The sequence below is a fragment of the Pelophylax lessonae genome, assembly GCF_965119305.1.
Source record: "Pelophylax lessonae genome assembly, chromosome: 4".
Taxonomy (NCBI): domain Eukaryota; kingdom Metazoa; phylum Chordata; class Amphibia; order Anura; family Ranidae; genus Pelophylax; species Pelophylax lessonae.
The window spans coordinates 295,461,183-295,484,214 of NC_138771.1; the positions used below are offsets into that span (position 1 = coordinate 295,461,183).

General features: G+C 39.4%; 1 protein-coding gene across 1 annotated transcript in view; it reads right to left on the bottom strand.

The window, feature by feature from the left end:
• Positions 1-23,032, bottom strand: part of LOC309552619 (dynein axonemal heavy chain 3-like) — a 1,537,563-nt gene that overhangs the window by 1,019,343 nt on the left and 495,188 nt on the right. Inside the window, exons 22-23 of the mRNA XM_082253560.1 lie at positions 11,083-11,278; positions 4,856-4,894 (exon numbers count right to left, since the gene is read on the bottom strand). Coding sequence (XP_082109686.1) covers positions 4,856-4,894; positions 11,083-11,278 — 235 coding nt within the window. The remainder of the gene's footprint in view (positions 1-4,855; positions 4,895-11,082; positions 11,279-23,032) is intronic.

The following is a 23,032-nucleotide window of genomic DNA, read 5'->3' on the forward strand; positions in this document are numbered from 1 at the left end:
TTTTTTTTATTCAACCAAGCAAGTCAGCTCAGGTCAGAGCCGCTGTACTAACAACCCAATGTTAGTACAGTGATCTCCCCTGCTGAGCTAGTGCGTTCTGACAGGGGCGGGGGGTGGCCCCCCGCTAGAACACTCCAGTCAGCACTTTCAGTCATTGGCTTGGAGTGCTGATCAGGAGTCGGTTGTCAGACCATTTTCTGTCATGACATAAGTTGGCCAAACTGGTCGGACCAGCTGCCATACACACGGGTCGAATGTTGGCCGGTTTCTATTAAACTGGCTGATGCCGGAAGATATTCAGCCTGTGTGTACTAGACTATAGAGAAAGAGACATAGGGGTTGATTTACTAAAACTGGAGAGTACAAAATTTTGAACAGCTCTACATAGAAACCAATCAGCTTCCATTTTTTTTTTTTTTTTGTCAAAGCTTAATTGAACAAGCAGAAGTTACAGTATAAGCTGACTGGCACAGCTGCACCAGATTTTGCACACCTTTTAGTGACATATAAAGCTGGCAGGATGTAGCTGGCAATTTATTATGTTAAAAATGTTGGCTATGAGTAAGGCTGTAATGGCTGAAACATGTCAGCATTGATCCTGTGTAAATGATGTAGCCAAAGGATAATACCAAGGAGTTACCGAGTTTCCGGCTGAATTGCTGCTTTGGATGTTCGTATAGGCTAGTGGGGATATCCCCAGGCTTAGCACCACATCTCAGCAAGTATTTCCTAATTGTGCAGTTCGACTTTCTGCTTGTATTATATTTAAAATGTCTTTATTTTCATGTTAGAAACTGTGCATTTTTTTCCATTGATCAGCTCGGTTACTTGTTCCAAATAAAATTCTGAATGTCTTTACAAAAAAATGTAAACATTTTCAATGTAAGTGCTAATGCCAAGTTAATCAATGTATACTGGTGTTACTAAGTTTGGTCTGGGCATCTATTCCTTAGTGACCTTGGATCATGAAAGCATTAACTTTTAAGAACCATTCAAAATAAGCCCATTACGAATAGAGTATCACACATGATCTCATTCTGGTCTGACAGTACACCTAGAAATAAAAAGTAAGGAATCCACAGACATTGTGCTGTTATTGGGCATGAAGGCACAATTTGATTTACCACTAGTTATTCTTTCTGACAGTAGATACAAAAATATTGCATGTTCAGCCTATTTGAGAATGCATGCTTATTCCAGTGGAGAGGTTAGGAGAAGCCACTAAAAGTTACCTTTACATTCAGGTTACCAAACAATGACCTTTTGTTGCTGCTGTCTAAAACATGAGGCTGCTCTACAATTTGGTAAAATAAGGATGAATCAAGTGACTGTCTTCCCGTGTCTTTGGGTACCATTAATCCTCAATTCATCTGATTATAGTGGATACAGGAAAAAAGCTGAGAAAGTTTGCTACATATTTTTTCAGTATATTATCATTGTAGCACCCTCTTAGGTAGGTGCTAGAGAGAAAGTATAGTTTTGAGTCCTATCTGCTGGACTGCAGGTAAATCTATATTGTTCTCTGCCTACCAGAGAGCAGAATCTGTTAGTGAAGTCTGCTCACTGTGCTCAGGTGCACAGTGGGAGGAAACCTAACAAATAAGTGCACAGATGTTTGATAAAGCCCTGATCATTTGGCAGAGGAAAAGTGCCATGGTGCATTCTGGGATACTGTATAAAAGTCATGAGGACATGTGATTGGGGTCTTTCAGCTGTATTGCGGAGTCCCAGGAGGGAGAGGGCAGCTGCCACCTCCTCCTTAAAGGTGCCATACGTCCTCAGGTAGTCGACCTGAGGGCCTGGAGAGTGCTAGTGAGGAACTGAACCCAGAGGTCCGGTGAAGCTGACCAAAAAGGGAGACACTGGAGGATCTGATTTTTCAGAACAATGAGTGAGTAATGTGTCAAGGGGCCTGACCTAAAGGGGGGCACCCCTGCAGCTAGAAGAGTCAGTGGATGGGTGTCAGTAAAGGGGATGCTAGTGAGTGTCCTGAAGATAATGTAGATTCACCAAGTCTATTGCTGGAGAGAAAAGAGCAAGGAGACTTAACCCTTTCCATACATGTGGCAGTATGGATTAAGCAGTGCAGCTGCTTCAACAAGCAACCTGGTGAGGCCAAGTGAGGGTGGTCCTTATCCATTGTGAATAGTTACAGTTGGAGTATCCCACTATTCCCTTCTCCCATCCAAGTTCCAAACTAAACACTAAAAACCAATATTCCTGGACTGTTTGTTGTGTGAGGAGCCATCAGGAGTAAGGATGGATGTGTGAACTGTTCCCTAAGTGACTGTGTGCTGGTAATCAGAGGAGGCCCAACAAGTCATCATACAGCAAGCCCTATGAGGTCAGTGCTACACCTTTAATATGAAAACACTGAAAAGTCTGAGTTTCCTTTTGCAAAACTGTATCTCAGCGTTAAACCTTAAAGGAAACCTGTCAGGATAGAAATTTGGGAGATGCTGTTACTGACTTATTTTTAGGGGTGTAGGCTCCATATCTGTCAGTCTTATCCCTTATTAACCACTTAGTGAAGTGTCAGGACACCTAAAAAGCATATACTAGGAAGATGAATTGCCATTTACTAAAGCCAGGATCAGGGTGACAGCCCAGTGCTTGCTCTTATAAAAAGGTCACCCAAGGCAGTTTTAACATTTCATTCTGACAGCTTTCTTAAAAAAGTAAATTCTTTCATTTAAGTGAACATTTTATCTTCAAAATTATAGGCATATTATAATTAATACAGTAAGCATAATTCATTTTTAATTAATAATAAGCTGTGCCCATACTATAAACAACAGAACAAATATCTGTACTCAATGTGTTTTGTCAAAATTCAGGGGACTAATAGATCCCTAATATTTCCATAAAGAGTATCTCAAACCTCTACTATCATATAAGAAGCTGGTAAGCCTACAATACAGCCTAGTGAAAAATAGAAATGTGATTAATTACAATGAAACCTAATAAACTAAATGAAAAAACATTAACAAAACAAATGTAAAGGACCCCGCCTCCCCATGCAAACACACACATGCATACATAAGAGGAATAATTCTTCTAGGTCCATCATTTAATGTTAATTCTAATTTGGTGAGCTGTAAAATGTATTAAAGCTTTGCCTATACAATATTTTTAGTATTGTAGTGTGTCACTATGTTGCAGGTGTAAGCAATTTTGAGACATAACACATTTTATTTACTCTATACAATTGACTCTTTAATATTTTCTGCTTTCAGAAAAGGATATTGTTTTTATGGTTATAGGTGTTTTTCAGCCAAAAAAATTGTGAGTTTTTGCTTGTGAGTGTAAAAACCGAAAAAATAATCTGGTCGAGGAAGCAATGTTTAGTGACTTCAGTGCAACCAGGCCCAAGGTCCTTTAGGGACCAACCTCTGGTCCTTGTCATAAATGGCATGGCCATACATAGCATAGCTCCTGTATGATTTTCTGCGTGTCATTTAATTCCAAACAAAAATTTTGATTTTGCTTAATCAATCAATATATTCACAGGGAAACTGAACAACAAAGAATTATTAAGGCTTTAAAAGCATTTAAAATGAAAATGCTAAATACATGTTTGATTCCTTCAGGGGATTTGTTTTTTTTTTAAGTATTTTAAATGATGTCTTTCTGCAAAAACAACATCAAAGACAAGCTTGCAGTATGACCCTTATGGATTCAATGATTTACTGGGAAAACATTGCTATTTTTAAACAGCTTTGGGTTTGATAAAATATTTTTGTTCATTTTTAACTGTTATGTCACCAGTCATCTTTTTTTTTCTGTCATTTACAAGTGTTTTTTTTTTAATTTGTAGGTCTTTTTATTAAACAGATGCACTTTAATCACACATAGGTCATTTTCAACAGATATGTAGAATATATTAAAATAGTAGTATTGTGTTACGAATAATGAACAGAGTGATTTGGGTAAAATTACAAAGTACATTTTATGAAAATAAGCCTTTAGTTGCACCTTGTGTTGTTGCTTATTCAAAATTTTCTTAAAAATTATCTACTTCTCAGAAATGTATCTCAAGTAAGCACTGTAACACATGTCCTTCCCACCCTAAACAACTACTAGCAACCGACCAGTGAACGGGTATAAAATTGGCATAGTTTGATAATAACAACCCTTCAAGGGATTGAAAGTAAAATTATCCTTTAAATGATCAGTGCTGACAATATGTAGACAAAAAAAAAATGAAGACCTGGATTACATGGGGTACAGAAAGGCAATTGTGACAATATGTGGGTAACAAATGCACATTAATGGCAATGCAAGGGCAACAAACAAATACGTTTGGCAATACCTGGGTGACAAACAGGCAGTTGTGACAATATTCGGGCAACAAAAATATGTTACATGGGCAAAATAATACCAACCGTGACAAAAGAAAGACAAGAAATGGAGAAATTGTGTATAGCACTAAACAATTCTGTTGCATAGTAGTTACATAGTAGTTCAAACTTTCTCCTTTTACAACAGCAATCATAATCTATGTGATACAGATCATACAGAGACCTATATCCTTTATTAGGATCAAGCAATGGACTCGCTACAAGAAAGGTACATATTAGTAACTTTTGCATACCTTCTCAAGCTTGCTGTGAATTGCCTTTACCTCTAACAGAAACAGGTTAATGGCAAAATTGCAGCATTACTATTCAGACCCAAGTGTTTTTGAGGTGTATTCAGTGTGAGAAAAACAAACACTTTTACCAAATTACAGTATATCATATGAAAGAGGCATCAGAGAGGCCATTATTATGTTTGCAATGTTTTAAACTGTACCTACATTTTCCGAAAAATGTACAACACAACATCACTGGTATATAATAATGCAGTTACTTACCATCAGATGCACATCCTTTTCATTGTTCTTCATATTAAGCTGAAATAAAAAGCAATTAGTATCAGATCAAACACAAAAAGGAAAAGTTATTATAGAATCTATTTAACAATGTTTTTACCCAAGATTCTTTTGCTATCTGAATTCGGGTTAAAGTTGGATGAATCTTGGGTGAAAATATTGATAAACAGACCCCTTTCTGCTGTGCTTCTTAGCAACGCTATTCTAAGATGCAATAAGCTGAACTGAAATTCGGTTCTTCATAATGGTGAATAAATAAATCAGTCATTAGTGAATATAATTGTGAAAAAACTTTCAACGCTATCCCTGTTTATAAACTTTGTATACTATAGGAACATGGGCAACCACAGAACCTTTTCAGGGAGTGGCATCATTTTAGGGTCACCCATGCTCCGCCCCTTTTTGATAATGTCATGAAGGCGCTGTATGTCACCACGTGAGCCGCGACTCGTGAGCATTTATTTTTAAATGGGAAATGGCAGAATTTATTTTTAAAGCGTTTGTTAACCTAAAAAAAAAAATATATATATATATATTGATCTTGTTCCCTTAAAACATGTTATACAGCAAAGTGCTTGTGCTGTATAATTTGCCCCCTTCTATCACCTAAAATAGCTTAATGATCCTGCCAGGTTATGTCCTCCCCTCTGTAAACTGACCACGGTATACCATGGCTGCTGAGCCCTACCACCGTGGTCAGTCTACAGTACGTTCCTCCGTCATCCGCAGCCCTGTTCTCCTCTGTCCTCTCTCCCCCTCCCTCCCTGCCTCTCTGTTCCTGTGTCAGTGCCCGCACCCTCCCCTCCTGCTGCTGTAGTTTCATTTAAAGTTTCATATCCTGTCTACAGTCTGTTTAATAATCTTGTGTGCCTGTGTGTCTGTGTTTTATAAAAATAAGCCATTCTTTACCAATTTTCAGGGCACCGATCGCAGCTCACATGACCCGCCGCCTCTCTCCTCCTCTCGGCCTCTCTTCCTCCTCCCCTCCTGACTGACATCAGCGGGGAATCCTCGGCCCGTCCAGATGGAGAGAGGAGAAAGCCAGCAGGTCATTTGATCGGCGATCAGAGCTCCGAAAACTGGTTAAGAACGGCTTATTTTTTTTAATACACATACACATGTGCATGGGCACACAGGATTTTTAAACAGACCAGGCAGGATGGTATAAAGGGGCTTAAAAACCACTTTAAAGGGGAAGTTGAGATTCCAGGGGAAGCACGGAAGCAGCTAGCACTATGCATCCAACTACCTGTACAAAATGTAATAATTATATATAGTCACAACAAGTGCAGCACTCTCCTTCAATAAAGTGCTTTCAAATTATAGTGCATAAATAAATATCTGAAAACAGTGTAAAAATCATCTAACTATATATAATAAAAGGATGCAGTCCCATACACCAGAAACTCTTCAGTAATTGTCTCGGATCACCACAGTGCCCTTCACCCCACCTATGGGTGTCTTCTCACCTGCTTGAATGGACCTCACTAATTAAAGGAGGTCTATATGTGCTTTGCAGTGTTATAAGCGGCAGTGATATAGCAGTCGCATGGTGATCAGAGGCAATTACTCAAGAGTTTCTGGTGTATGGGACTGCAACTTTTTTTTTCACGGACATTGAATCATTTATTGATGGACTCTATATACAGTATATTCAAAAGAAAAGATGGACTCACGTTAATTTATTATATATAGATCATTTATACACTGTCTTCAGATATTTATGCACTATAATTTGAATGCAAAGGATAGTCATTAGTGAATCATTTGAAATTCAAGCAAATAGGCAAATGTAAATGTAATTTAACCACTTCTGGACCGGAAGGATTTGCCCCCTAATGACCAGGCCCTATTTTGCGATTTGGCACTGCATTCATTTAACGGACAATTGCGCGGTCGTGCAACGCTGTACGCAAACTAAATTTACATACTTTTTTCCCACAAATAGAGCTTTCTTTTGGTGGTATTTGATCACCTGTGGGATTTTTATTTTTTGCGTTATAAACAAAAAAATAGCGACAATTTTGAAAAAAATATATATTTTTCACTTTCTGCTATATGACATTCCCCCCCCCCAAAAAAAATTAAAAAATCAAAATTTTTTAACATTTTAGGTCAATTTATTTTCTGCTACATATTTTTGGTAAAAAAAAAAATCACAATACGCGTATTTTGATTGGTTTGCGCAAAAGTTCTCGCGTCTACTAACTACGGGAAAGATTTATGTCATTTTTATTGTTTTTTTTAAATAGTAATGGTGGCGATATGCAATTTTTTTCGGGACTGCGACATTGTAGTGGACAGATCAGACCCCTAACTGACATTTTTGACACTTTTGGGGGTACTAGCACATTACTACAGTAATCAGTGCTAAAAATATGCACTGTTACTGTAATAATTACACTGGCAGGGAAGGGGTTAACAGTAAAGGTGATCAAGCTGTTAGATGTGACCCTAGGGGAGTGATTCTAACTCTGGGGGGTGTTGCTTCTAAAATTACCATAGAGACATGTGATCCTATATAGCAGGATCACATAAGCTCTGTGATCATTTCAGGGAGAAGGATGGTCGGCTGTGTTTACAACAGCCAAGCGTCCTTCTCTCTCTGCTGGGAGCGATCGTGGGTGTCAGGCGGCAATCTGAGCCACTCGACACACGCATCGGCTTCCCCGCTGACGTTTGGGGGTGGAAGAGCACTGCCAGAGGCCCGCGCTCGCCCCCCAGCTCCTCCTAGGCGAGCGACGTAGATCTTCATCGTTTTGCCTGTACGAGCCACCCTGCCACAGTAAAAAGGGGGCGGGTGGTCGGGAACTGGTACATGTATGTAGATTTTTCTAGTTCATAGAAAATCATAATTCTAGAGTTACTATTGCATGGATTCCAAAATAATGAATTACAGATTAGACAGATTCATACAAATAAAAAAATTAACCTTGTCTCGAAATACCAACCAAATCGTTCTCTTTGTTCCTCCCAAGAACTCCTGCTCTCCAGCTCCCTTGTCACCTTCTCTCATGCTCGTCTCTAGAACACAGGCTATCTCCTACTCTGCCCACTTTTAGGCGATCCCTGAAAACCCTTTTCTTCAGGGAAGCCAATTCTGGCTCCACCTAACAGCTGTATTTCCACTATCTCCAGCAGCACATTTCCCACAGTTGTTACTTTTTGTTTCACTTGACCCTACCTTTTAGATTGCAAGTTCTAATGAGCAGGGCTCTCTGATTCCTACTGTAGTGAATAGTATTGTAACTGTACTGCCCTCATGTTGTAAAGCACTGAACAAATTGTTGGTACTATATAAATCCTGTATAGTAATAATAAACAAAATGGTGGCTGTCTGCACACAGACACTGACTCCCTGTTGCATAAATCTGTATGTGATGGGTAACAGATGGCTTCACCTCCTGTTCTCCACCTGTAGAGAACTTCTACTTGAGAAGTTACCATCTCATTCCCATTATGCAACAAGGAGTAGGTGTCTCTGTGCAGACTTCAACAATGGATTTTGTTAAAGTCTACTGAAGTCTGACAAGCACCAATCTTTTCACATGCTGATCTGACTGACACCGATTTGGGGGGGGGGGGGGCATTCGAGGGGTACTATTTTCATTGTTTTGAGCTACATAAATAAAAATGTAGTTATTATAAACAAATAATTTGTATGTCTAATCATTGGTGAAGTACGAGACACAAAGGGGTTGATTTACTAAAGGTAAATGGTTAGTGCACTGCAATAGATCTGAGGGGAAGCTCTGAAATTAGAGGAAGCTCTGCTGATTTCTATCATCCAATCATGTGCAAGAAAGAACAAATGTAGTTTTTTTTATTTTACTTGCATGCCCCCCCCCCCCCCCGATTTAGAGCAACTGCACTTGAAGTGCACTTGCTGGTGCACTTGTGGTGCACAGACTATTTATCTTTAGTAAATCAACCCCAAAATATTGAAAAGAAAGTTGTTATTAGAATCTCAAAGATTCATATCAAGATCAATTATGCATCTGCAGCAATATTGAAAATGCAATTTTTCAGCTCATTGCTATGGAATCTTCCAAGTGAAAAAGCTGAATTTAACAATCAGGTACACTTTGATATCAGCTCTGTGACCTAAACCTATAACTAAGAAAAAAAGCTAGCAAGCCAAGCTGACTTTATCTCCATATTCTTTCTTTGGGATTTTCTTAGTCTTCCGAATAATATTTATTTCTCTTATTGCATAATAGCTGCCTATCATGTATCTATCAATAGTTAATAGCTATAAAAAAACTTATTTAATACCACTGTCAGGATCTTTCAAATGTAAAATCTCATAGAAAGGATTAGTGGATTTGAGTCACTAACACAATATTAAAGTAAGCATCCATTGTAACAGTGTTTTAGAGAGTAAGGTAATGTTGCTGTATTTAGGTAAATTTTCAGACTCCTCTTACCTTATTACCTTCATGTGCTTGCTTTATTCTCATAGTACACAGGTAACCTCAAAGCCAATGCTCTCTATTATATAAACCTTACCTTCAGTAGTCAATATTGGTGGGCTACCTCCTCCCACACCCTTGTTCTTCCTGTTGCCTCTTATATACAACAGGCAGCAAAACTGATCAAATGGAAGGTGAGCAAGGCAGGTCAAATATTGACCATCTACATTGAATTTGTTTTTTGCATTATACATATCCCAGGTTTTATGGCTAACTTTCTAACATTCTAAAGGCAATATAATCATGTAAATTGGCCCCCCAAAGGTGCATGTTCTATAAAATTGAAGCTACTTTACAGGTGAGCTCACAAGTTTATCATTTAATAAAATTGATAATTTAGTGTTCGGCTAAGAATGAAATTTAGGGCTGAGAATTAGGGATATCTTTAGTATAAAGTGTTAGGCTTTAAGGTTTTCATATTTAGTTAATTAGTACAGGTACAGTAAGTGTTACTGCATAGACTGATGACTGGTTAAATGGCTGGATCTAGAGTATATCAGCATTTTATAAAATATCCACTGCCGAAGCCATGAAACTTTTAGAATAAAGAGGTTGCACTGTAAGTCGGTAAAATAAACTGTGAAGTGTCAGGCTCTATGAATTCATGGGAGTTTAATTATAAGCAAATAACATCATATTGCAGCTGCAGACTGAATCCTATTAAGTTTAGAAAATTCAATATCTCATTTGAATGGTTTTTAATTGATCTGTACACATATTGTGATTGCAGCCTAATATCTCAAATGTTTTCCCTACACTCTTCAACATTTCAACTACTCTGATTTTTACATTATATTGCTTATTTCTTTTTCTATAGCATAACTTAAGATATCAAACAACAAATTGTTGTGTTTTTACATAGCTTTTAACTTGATTCAAAAAGTGTTTATGGTAAAATTATTTTACAGTGTACAGATGTTTACTAATGTAGTTTCAGATAATAAAGTGAAAAAATAAATGTACTTCCTAAGTGCCGGTTCACACACATGCGTTGCGGGAACCCTGCAAATCCACTGCGGGTTCCCGCATCACACTCGACTAGCAGGCAGTTCACACTGCCATATGTGAATCACTGGGGGTGTCAATACTAGGTTAACGACACCCCCAGATCAGTTTGCATAACGCAGTGCGAACAGTTAATCAGATTGCATAGGTGTGAACACCCATGCGTTCCTATTCTAGTGTGGACCAAAAAAAGGGCCCTGTGTGACTTTGGTCTGAATACGATGCAAATTCAGCCATACAATCTGTATGGCTGTATTCGAAACTCACAGACATCACATGTGATTTGCAGAGCAGTGCACATTGAATCACATGAGATGTCTGACATTGTATATGTGTGAACCGGCACAAAGTCATATTTTAAAAAACTGTGATGCACTGTTTCTCATCAGTGCCTTGGACAAATACAAGGTTCTTTTTTTATTTCTTATACAACTATTTACAGTTATTTGGTGTAATAGTAAATGTTGTACATCCAACAGGGCTAACATTGAACCATAGCGTACAGACTGTATTCTTATAACATTTAAAAATAATAGAACCAAGAGTTATTATGGAGTGCAAACTATATCATCCACAGAAATCATCATCACACTTTTTATTTTAATAGCAACTGAAACTCTGTTGATAACAGAGATTTATGATTGGCTGTTAATGGACTTTGTTTATTAATCTTTGTCCGGTTCAAATAATTAAGTAGTGTTTTCTTCAACAACATGAGCTGTACAGATTTACCTTGCTTATGTCTTTAATTTTAGTAGGAGTAACAAGATCTTTCCATAGGCACCATGAAGAGAACTTCTTCTTAACATAGACTATATCATAGACATTTTCGGCTTTTGGTAACTGAACGGATCTTGGGATTTGAAGACCTTTTGGTTTCGAACCGGTGGGATCTTGGTCACAAAGGTTTTTTAAATATTCACTAAAGCTATGGAAAGAAAATATTTATATACATTATATGAATGCATAAGGGTTGCCATATATAACACAACTTAAGTGGAAATTAGTGCTTAGCAGTGTTTATCAGGATACAATGTACTATCTAAACACATTATCATACAAAAACCCTAACTGAAATCTACTAATTTACCTTTGTTTTTTGTTTTTTTCATTTTTTTTTTGTTTTCAAATGCTTAACTTTGAAAGAGACTTTGAAAGAGACAATGGAATGACAAGGGGAAGAGACATATTAATCATAGGACAATTAGTATATTATTACAATAATGTACAAAGATAGAACCTAAATGACATGAAAGTTATAAATCTACATTAGGTTGCCAACTAGGTATGCCTCTTCTACTCAGTAGCTGAAATGGTGAGCAGGGTGTTGAAGTTTGTATTTCCATTGTCAGTGAAGTGTTTTATTTTTTCCTTTTTTTTGTCATATGAAAGAGAATCAAAGAGAAAGGGCTAATAACAACGATATATATTGTTCAGACCTGATATAGTCAGTTTTTTTGTTTTTATGGAGTGAATTAGGGGGGGGAAGGGCAATATGAAATGTGAAGGGTAATAAGATGATGTAATAAAAGAGAAATGGAGGCTGGAAGAATGGGGGGGGATCTAAGCCGAGAATAAAATGAGCCAGAAAGAGGAGGGAAGAGGAAAGGGGAAGAGATATTAAAGGGGAAAGACAAGGGTATGGTCCAGGGGTAGAAGAAAGTGTGGAAGAGAAAGTAGGGGCAGGGTGGGGGGGGGAGAGGGGGCAGGTGCATTAGACAGTTCCTGCTAGGAGGCAATTGCCTTTGTCTGAATTAGCCTGCCACTCCCAGACAAATCACCGTACATGTATGGCGCTCGCGTGTACGAAGCTAGGGCTCCAGCGCCATGCTACCGCCCCCGCTCATCAGCGGGGAAGCCGATGCAGTGGACAGGTGGCTCCGATTGCCGCCTGACACCCGCGATCATTCCCCGTAAACACAGCTGACCGTTCTTCTCCCTGCAATGATCATAGAGCCCATGTGATCCTTCTATATAGGATCACATGTCTCTATGGTCATTTCATAAGCCACACCCCCGACAGTTATAAACACTCCCCTAGGCTCACATTTAACCCCTTGATCACCCACAATGTTAACCCCTTCCCTGCCAGTGTCATTATTACAGTAACAGTGCATACTTTTAGCACTGATTACTGTAGTAATGTCACTGGTCCCCCCCAAAAGTGTCAAAAATGTTTTATGGAAAAAAAAAAAATGTCAGTCCTGGGTCCGATCTGTCCGCAGCAATGTCGCAGTCCCGCAAAAAAATCGCAGATCGCCGTCATTACTAGTAAAAACAAAACAATAAAAATTACATGATAACAAGGAGTGTAGAATAATTGTAATACCAACTTGGTTGCAAAACACACACTCACCCCGCGCTAAACTCAAAACTCAAGATAGTATAAGAGATATGTAAATGTGACCCCAAAGGTCTCAGCAGCTGTTTTAATAAAAATAATGTATAAAAAGGTGTAATCAAATAACCAAATAACTCGGTCCAATCAACCACACAAACAGCGCTAACAGATGAATGGATATATATTAGGATCTATATTCTCAACAGGCAAAGGTGTAATACAACACAAATGTCCGTATAGCAGTCCAAATTGGTTACGGGAAGGGTGTGAAGGAACTTGGATACACCACAATGCGACCAAACACCGGTGCTCCCCCCCTCTCCTCTGGAACTCACCAGATGATTGGTAAAACAGGGCCTCCTCATATGTGAATTCAAATCACCAACAGGACCTCTTCACCTTCCACCAACTTGGATCTCCTCTCATATCCTATTAGCCTTCATATGTCACTCCATTCATGATGGCATGTAAATGAAGAATGAGGGACATATAGGGTAATACCGCAAGGTTTATTGATTAAAACACACCAATATGGCCCCACTCCCCTCCAGATGTCTACTTACAATTTCAGATCTGAATGAAGGCATTCAAAATTTGCATATATAGACGCATAATGACTTCTCGGAAGAAGTCTTGGTGACGAAACGTCAGGGCATGTGTGCGCGGTCGCCTTGTGAACAGATTGACGCCTGGCTAAACTAAGAAATAGTCATTATGCGTCTATATATGCAAATTTTGAATGCCTTCATTCAGATCTGAAATTGTAAGTAGACATCTGGAGGGGAGTGGGGCCATATTGGTGTGTTTTAATCAATAAACCTTGCGGTATTACACTATATGTCCCTCATTCTTCATTTACATGCCATCATGAATGGAGTGACATATGAAGGCTAATAGGATATGAGAGGAGATCCAAGTTGGTGGAAGGTGAAGAGGTCCTGTTGGTGATTTGAATTCACATATGAGGAGGCCCTGTTTTACCAATCATCTGGTGAGTTCCAGAGGAGAGGGGGGGAGCACCGGTGTTTGGTCGAATTGTGGTGTATCCAAGTTCCTTCACACCCTTCCCGTAACCAATTTGGACTGCTATACGGACATTTGTGTTGTATTACACCTTTGCCTGTTGAGAATATAGATCCTAATATATATCCATTCATCTGTTAGCGCTGTTTGTGTGGTTGATTGGACCGAGTTATTTGGTTATTTGATTACACCTTTTTATACAATAAAAATTACATAAATCTTTCCCGTAGTTAGTAGATGCAATAACTTTTGCGCAAACCAATCAAAATACACTTATTGCAATTTTTAACAAAAATATGTAGCAGAAAACAAATTTGCCTAAAATGTTAAAAAAATCTGATTTTGACATTTTTTTTTTTTAGAATGTCATATAGCAGAATGTGAAAAATATTGTTTTTTTTTCCAAAATTGTCGCTCTTTTTTTGTTTATAGCGCAAAAAATAAAAAACTGCACAGGTGATCAAATACCACCAAAAGAAAGCTCTATTTGTGGGAAAAATAGGATATCAATTTTATTTGGGTACAGTTTAGCACGACCGCGCAATTGTTCATTAAAATAACGCAGTGCCAAATCACAAATATGGCCTGGTCAGGAAGGGGGCAAATCCTTCCGGTCTTAAAGTGATTAAAGAAATCTAATAACACCAGTGCAAAGAATCATGTGGGATATGAACTGATAAGGAATAAGGATAAAAAAATCAATACAATGGTTATTTAAAAAATGTTGCTCTGTTGTCTGAAGATCAATGCATTTTTTTGTTGCTACACATGCTTTGAAACGCACAACAAAGTATGTGTTTTCTGTATTGGTTGCATTCGGAAACATGACATATATTGCTGCACATTTTCAAAAAACACACTGCAAAGCATACGTTTTTTATTTTGGGTTGCTGTGCATTTGGAAACAGGCAGATGTGAACGAATAGTAACGCAAATGTGGTTTTGGTTTCAAAATACATGCGAAAGCATGTGTTCTCTTCCAGGTTGTCATGTGCTCAGAAATGGGCAGATGAGAATGCAGCCTGAATGATAATGAAAGTGCAACTTGAACTTTAGAAATGCACCTCAAAGTGTGTGTTTTATGTGCGGGTTGTTATGCATTCAGTAACACGCAGATGAAAATCCAGCCTATATGACACTGTGAGAGTGATGTGTTTGGTGGGCATAGCCATGTGCTTTCTGTGTGAGTTTGCATGATGCAAACATGCATGCATGCCCTCCTAGCGGCAGTGGTGAAGAGGAGGATCAGGGCTGCTCTTTGCAAAGCCATTGCACAGAGCAGGGAAGTAGAACATGTTTATTATTTCAAAAAATAACTAAATAAATGCCTTTAGAATCCCTTTAATTTTCTGACTAAAGTTCCACTTCCTGCTTGTTCCTTATTCACTGCAGAAAGGAATGAAGCATGGGTTGAGATAACACAATTCCATTCCTTCCCTAATCACCACCCACATTGACTCTTAGACCCATCCACATCAACTCCCGCAGCTGCTTTAAGTGACTCTCAAAGCCCGCCCTGAAACTACAGGGGTTGAAAGGATCATGGGACATGTAATATCAGGACTGGCATAGCAAGGAAACAGGAAGCCAGAGAACTTAGAAATTCACCCAGGAGGAGAAATTATATCACAGATACAGAAACCTGCTGTATACAGCTAAATGAGGTAAGATACGGACAAACTGACAGCAGGGTTGTGATTCATTTACATGCACAATGCATCTGTTGTTTTGGGAATCATTTTGGGGGCAATTTAAATATTTTAAGAAAGGTGCTTCTTGCACTGTAACTAAATCCACTCAAGAGGTCCTAAATTCCTTCAAGGCTAACTATCTCTTCCGTAAGGAATTTAAACCTTTAACGTTGAATGATATGATCCGCAATGACATTAAAAAGCAGAGACTTAAGCAGCTGTTGGTAAACATGCCTTGGATGCATAATCCATTTGATGAGCCGTATTAAAACATAATGATAACAATCCAAAAACTGAAGAACTTAAAACAGAAGTTATAACTGTGGTCTAGGTAAGACCCACATCGAAAACACATCAAAGTGAAAAAACCTGAGATTAGCGTCCGTCTCAGGTTTCCATGGACAAGACCACAGAAATTGAGAGGGAACATGGAGATGGTAAATAATGGAGAAGGTTGCCTACTGTGTTTCTTAAAAGAATAATAAAAAGACAAAGTGAGGGATCAAGAGCTTGGTCTGTATGGGTATACATTAGTATCTAGGGGTTGAGGGTATAAGGGCACATACAGCATAATGTAGCAAGAGTTGGTATTACATGTCCGCTCTTCCGTCAGTCGCAAGTATGAACATGGAGAGTTGCGTTGTAGTGCTGGTAGTGCTGGCTCTTTGTTCTGAATTTAGATAGTGTCCAGCTCTTGCTGAGGGATGTAACAGGCCGTAGTCTTGAAATGGGAGCTATAAGTGCTTCTTCAAAGGAAGAAGTCCCTGATTTTTGAGAAAGGCCTCATGTTCTTGAAGGTCAAGAATACTGCGTTAAGTCCCCTCCTTGGTCACGATGAGCTTGAAACAGAATCCCCAGTGATAGGGAATGTTGTGCTTTTGCAGATGTAAAATTTGAAGCCTCAGAAAACTACAGTATGTTTAGTGAGTGTAATAGGTGGAAAGTCACTGAAGATTTTGACTTTCTCCCCTTTGTAGTCAATCACTGACTTGTTGCAAATGAAAGTCAGTAAAGTCTCTTTGAAGTCATAATAGTCAAAAGGAAAAATGATGTCTCTAGTATGTGTTCTGTAATAGAGTATGGAGCTTTTCATCTAAGATGTTGGCCATCAAATATGCCTCTGAAGGGGATGAATTTGCCATAGGGACTGTGGTTACCTCCTCTATGGGGTCCTGAAGGGATGCTGCATGCTCTGCTGGGGAGCTGCCTCACTTGAGGCTGGGTATGCATGCTTTGTCAGGAACTGCTTCATTCCCACAGTTTGTTGCTCCCTGGGAGGTGAAGCTGAGGACTTTTTTTGTCCTAATTTGCCCATACGGATTCTTAGGTAGTGTTCTATCAGGTGCAACTGTTCCCAGGCTAGTGTCTGCCTCTGTTCACTGTAAGAAAAATGGATTTACGTCTGCCATCCTCAACATCTATGAATGTGCGCCTGGATTCCTTTTGATAATTATTTCGGTTATGAATTTTGTTGTCAGACAAGAAGTCAATATGAATCAGGCTTTTTTTTTCCACATCATTTAAAATGATGTGCATTTTGGCCATGTTGAAAGCCAGGGCTACTTATAATGGGTGCCAAGGGGATATGAGCTAAATGTATGGTTCTCCTTGTGATCTGATTTTCCCCACACTAAAAGAGAGTAAGAAAGGGTAGGACACAATATAGGTGATTGCATCTTGTTCAGGAACCACATGAGCTTGGTGATTGACAGCGGGGAACAGAAAAGAGCTTCAACAGAAACCCATTAAGGGCAGGTTCTTCTACAAATAGTCAGGGCAAACTGGGCTATATAAGCTGCCTGATGATATGTTAGCAGATTAAAGCCTTCCAGGCCTCCCATGGCTTTAAAGGTGAAATCATTTTTTTCTTTTCCCCCATATGAAGCACAACATTTTATTTTGAATATTAGTTAACTCTGGGAATAGATATAGGTAGGGTTCTGAATAGGTATATTCACCTTGGTAACACATTCATTTTAATCTTAAGGACATTAAGAAGATTCTTAGAATCATAAAAATTCAGCTAAATATTTTCTCAAAACTATGAAAATGATTTTACAATCAGTGCTAATATCATACTTTAAAAATATCATATAAAAATAAGACTAATAACCATTGTGAGCACTGAGCACATTGCTTTTTAATCATATACTGTATTTAGGAAACCTTTATTTCATGGGTTTAAATGATCATGTAGACACAAAGGATGCAGTAGCTTCATGGGTAATTAACAGTGTGGTAATGGAGAATTTACTAATAGAATCTAATGAATGTTGTCACTGGGGCATTAGTGATGTTGCCCAAGTGACGACTTCAACATGTTGCCGGAGTGACGACGTTCATTAGAACGAAACGTACAATGGGTGGTAGTGGTAGTTGTGAGGGTATTCACTGTCACTGGAAGTGAAAGACAGATAATTAATAGTTTGAATTGCTTCAGATAGGACAGTAACATTTGTCAGCAATATCTTCATATAGAAATATGAAGATTTATTCCCACTTTACATTGGGAGACTTAGACTGTTATAGACCATTGCCATGAAGTCTGAATCCTAAATAATGTGTTAATTCCATGTCCCTCCATGCCAGACAGGCTTCCCTATTGTTTGTGTATTGAAATGGTATTTGGATTGGCTGCCAAGGGGAGGGGTTGTCCCAGACTGTATATATCTTTGTGCATGTGTTTGAATAAACAGTTTGATTCTGGTGATTCCAAAACTTGTACTGTCGAGTTCTTGGGGTAACTATAACCAGATTCAAGGATCTCGTAATTCAGAGCTTAGGGAGCAGATTCTTGGCGGAGATACCCAGTCAGGGGTGTCCGGATTTCGTCACAGTAGTGATGACATCTTATTGTCTGTAAGGACGCCAAATGCTGTGTGTAACTGACTTGCCTATCATATCCTTATTGCTTGTAAGTACATGTCTATACCAATAAATAAATACCAACCATCTGCTTTAACAACTTTCTTTAACGTTATGCTTTCCGGTTTAATATTGCTGCGTTTTGCATTATTATTTATTTTGTGTTTCTTGTTCATTGATCATCTTACAGTAATTATTGTAATATTTTTATTGTGATACTATGTGTGTTTACACTGTATGTCCAGGTCCTGTGCTGGCTGGCTCCTTTCGGGCCCCCCCCCCTCCTCTGTCTGGTTGCTCCCCAGGCATTGTGCTGGAGGGTGCCATGAAGAGTACGCGGCCCTAGGAGTCCCTCCCCTTTTGGGGATGTTTCTCCTTGCCCTTGTCCTGGCTGTCTGCCTTCCCGTAGGTTGTATCGCTGCCTCCGCCACCCCTCCCTACCATCGCTTGTAGAGAAGGTGCTGGGCCGATCCCTCGGCTTGGCAACTCTTGGTCATTTTTGTTCTCGGTGCATGCGCGTTCGGAGGTCGGACCCAGAGGCATCTAAATTGACGCTTACCTCACCTGAGGTTACTGGGTTGATCTGGCTGATATAAGAACTCACCCCTCAGTCCTGTCTTCACTTGGCGGCTGTTTTGTTGCTGGAGGTTTCTCACAGGTATAGTGTCTGTTACTCAACTCTGTATTTGATGGGCTGCTGACTCTTTCCCAACAGGGACTTGTTGGCTGTTTGATCTCTCTGTACATGCTTTTACCTATTGGTTTACTGGCGATTTTATTACTGGCTACATGCTTCTGATTGATTGGTCTGACATTTACCTACCTATCCTTGGGATTAGAGCCCTGCACGGGACTGTTTTATTAAACCCGCACCCACCCGCTGAATGTACCCGCACCCGCAATGTTTGTGTTCCACTCCCCCCCCGCACCTGCAATGTTTGTGTCCACTCCCGCCAGCACCCGCAATATTTGTGTCCACTCCTGCGGTTTTGCCCTATACTCGCCATACAAGACTACCCCCCTCTTCTGAGGCAACACCATTTCATAACATCAGTGGAGCCATCACGTCCCTATTAAATATTTTAGCCCGGCTGGATGTGCCCTAATATGTACTGTAGCTTCTGCTACATACAGAACTTCTCTATTATTAATAGTTTAGCCCGCTGGATGTGTGTAACGTCCCTGTGCTGTAATACTCTATGTACCATGCTGAGCCAATCACGGCAAGCTGTGTATTCTATTATTGCATACAAAGCCTGCTTGGATTGGCAAAGGTTGTATAAGCCCGCCTCTCTGACCAATCCGAGCAGGCTTTGCATGCATTAATAGAATACACCTCTTGCCGTGATTGGCTCAGCACCGTACATAGAGTATTACAGCACAGGAACATCCTGCAAGTTGCCAAAGGTACTGTATACACATCCAGCGGGCTAAAATTTTTAATAGGGATGTTCTGTAACTAGCTGAAGCTACAGTACTTGGCGTATAAGACGACCCCTGATTTTTGGGGTATCTTTTTATTATAAAAAAAAGTCGCCTTATATGTCGGAAAAGATGTTACACCAAATTGCACCGTTCCCCACGGGGACCCGTGGGTCTCCGCAAAATTTTTTGACCGCCCACTCCCGCCCGCAGCAGAGGTAAAACTGCCGGCAAGATTTGCATTGGGTCCCGTGGGTCCCGCGGGAGCCCAAACCCAATGCAGCCCTCTACTTGGGATTTAAACACCCTACTTACCCCTTTCCTCTAGTCACCCTTTTTACATACTGGGTACCAGTATAGTTGATGTTGTCCACTCCACCTATAGGTATCTGAGGTCCCCATATCTTGGAGTGCGGACCAAATACAGCAATCAGCCCACCTGTGACCTTCCAATAACACACTCCCCAGCCAGCTGAGCTTTATCATCTACTCCCCCGCCAGCCTTGTCTTTTACAGGTTCATCAGTATTCGGGTAGGTTACTTCCATCTTTGTTTTTTTTTTTACATAGCAAGTGATGCCTGGCAATTTTGGACTACCACTGTCCCCAGTTACATTGTTGCATAGAGATTTATTGTTACTTTCTCCTTGATCTTAGTGATTTGGATACCTTCCTATAGATCACAATCTGTTATATCTGAGGTCACTGTTCATTTTTCGGCCGTCTCCATACATGCCTGGGGGAGATTCTACACCTGGCTGCCCCCTCACTTCATGGCCAGATGGTCACTTGCAGACCAAGGTGGTTTGTCCAGGAGACCCGGCTTAGTGGAAAACTGGACCAATCTTGTACCATCTTCCTCACCCCTGAAGAAGCGGTAACCCGCAAAACATGTCATGGCACTCTGGGAACTCTAGCAACTTTATATGTCTGACTCTGTGGTTTAGTCAGTAAGGGCACTATCGACTGATATGCCCCATATTTGTTGTAGTTGGTGCATATATCATGTAATTGTTCTCTGTACATTTCTATGCATTTGTTATGCTACACTGTTCATGTCATGTGGACATTATACTTTTAAACATTTCTTTTTTGTATGTATCAATACATTTTGATCTTTTAGTACTCTATCGTACTTTCATACTATTTGTCTGAGATGGTACCCCACAGCCCCCCTTCTTTTTCTTCATTTATAATTTTTGGGACGTAGGTACCTATTTTGATGATTCTACCTCCTCCTGAGCTTATGTAATTCTAGTCTTTTTTAATTGTTGCTATTAAAGATTTTTTTTAGCACTGTTGTTTATGATAAGCATATTTACTTTCTATACAAAAAAATTATTGTATACCTACTGTCAGGATTTAGCAGCTGGAAGACCAGATACATGTAGCTACACCAATAAAACTGGGACCAGACCATGTATGTTCATCTTTAAAGTGAGATTTATTTACAGTGAATGAAAGATAATCCCAAATCAGCAAACAATAAACATAGGAATGCATGAAAAGCAAAACTAAATAACAAATGCCTAACCAGCAATCCTAACCACACTTAATTAAATATATACAAATGTACAACAGAGATGCACACAAGGCAAGGGAGAACTAGGAGCAGGAGGAAGGGGGGAAACAAAACTAGGATGGGCAGCAGGATAATTGATACAGGGCAAGGGCAAGAGCAAAATCAAGATTAAATGACTACCAAGTAAGGCAGCAGCACAACAAACAGGGTACAAAGCAGGAGCAGCCAAAACACTGAGGCAGGGAGCAGTAGCAAAGGTGGAAATTAAGTACATTCCCAGCAGGTGTGGCCAGATGGAGCTGATCACTGCAAACTGCTGGCTGCTGGGAGACACTTGCTGGTAAACACTAAAACTGCAGCCCTGAGCACCAAGGTGCCACCAGTAGGCAAACTCGATTCTAACACCCATTAATATAGAAAAAGAATTTGGCTCAAGCCACATCCGGAACAGGAAATACAAAAGACTACAGTACCAGATATTCCAGAACCCGTCTAACTAACCGAACTTTAAAGGCTCAAAATGAGAGGCAAAAATTGAATAAAATTATTATTTTTATTGTACAAATATTATTGTATAAAAACAGCCTAAAATGTATCAACAAATAAATGTTGCAAATTACACTCTACCAAGGTACCATAAGTGTATAAATATCAAGACATATAAGACATATAACAGCACTTAGCACTAGAACTGTATGCCTCTGGTAACCCAATCTGCCAGGTCAACGTTTCACAGACTGGCGGGCGGTGTTTGTCGGCATCTATTGACACTTGGCATATCTCTCAGGGCTGATGTTTATAATGTGGCTATTGCTCTTGGGGACAGCTCTGTATTTCTGGCTTCTGATACTTCTTCAACCGGACACTGGGGCTTGTCTGGCCCACCTTTTTACACCTCCTGCAAACTTTTTGCAAGATCAAGGCTGGTGGCCCACTATGACATTTATACCTGATATATAGTTTTGTTTAAACACCTCTGCACGAGTTCCTGCTGCTAGTGGTAGGTCCTGGTACCACTATGCTTGCCCCCAGGCTGTACCTTATTTGACTTGCACGATCCACTACAATATTTGTTGCTCTACTTTGCCATATCAGGTCCTAAAGAAGCCATGTTATTGGCGAAATGTTGACCTGCCAGATTGGGTTACCGGAAGCATACAGTTTTACAAGTGCCATTATAATTATATGTCTTGATATTTATACATTAATGGTCTTCCGGTACCTTAGTAGAGTATAATTTGCAACATTTATTTGTGGATCAATTTTAGGCTTATATGGCTCTGTTTTTATGAATTCTGTACAAAAAAAAATAATAATTTACTTTAAAGTCTGGTTACTTAGGAAGGTTGTGGCATATACGGTCCTGCAGTCTTTTGTAACACCTATTAATAGTGAAGCACTCCTTAATATAAATTACCAAATGTAGACTCAAATGTGTATATAAAAAACAAAGCTAATAAATTACACAACTATCAAATATCATGTGCAGAAAAAAAGTGAAAAACATGAAAACAATTCCATATATCATCCAATTAGGTTGTAAGTAGAAACATGTGAGAACAGTCCTATATATATCATTCAATTAGCTTATAAACATCCAAAAAAAAGAAAAAAAAAAAACAACACAGTTCATGTGCCACAAGTAAAGGTAAGTCTTCTATAGTATCAGAAATCTTCCACCATGGACTGCATCTAAAAGAGTATTACCCATATGCCCAATCGGGTGTCTCCTCACCTGATGTGGTGGAACTCCTAAAATAATCAAAGTGGTCAAAAGCCTTTTAACTACATAGGAAACAGGCCAGCAGCACCCAAGTCG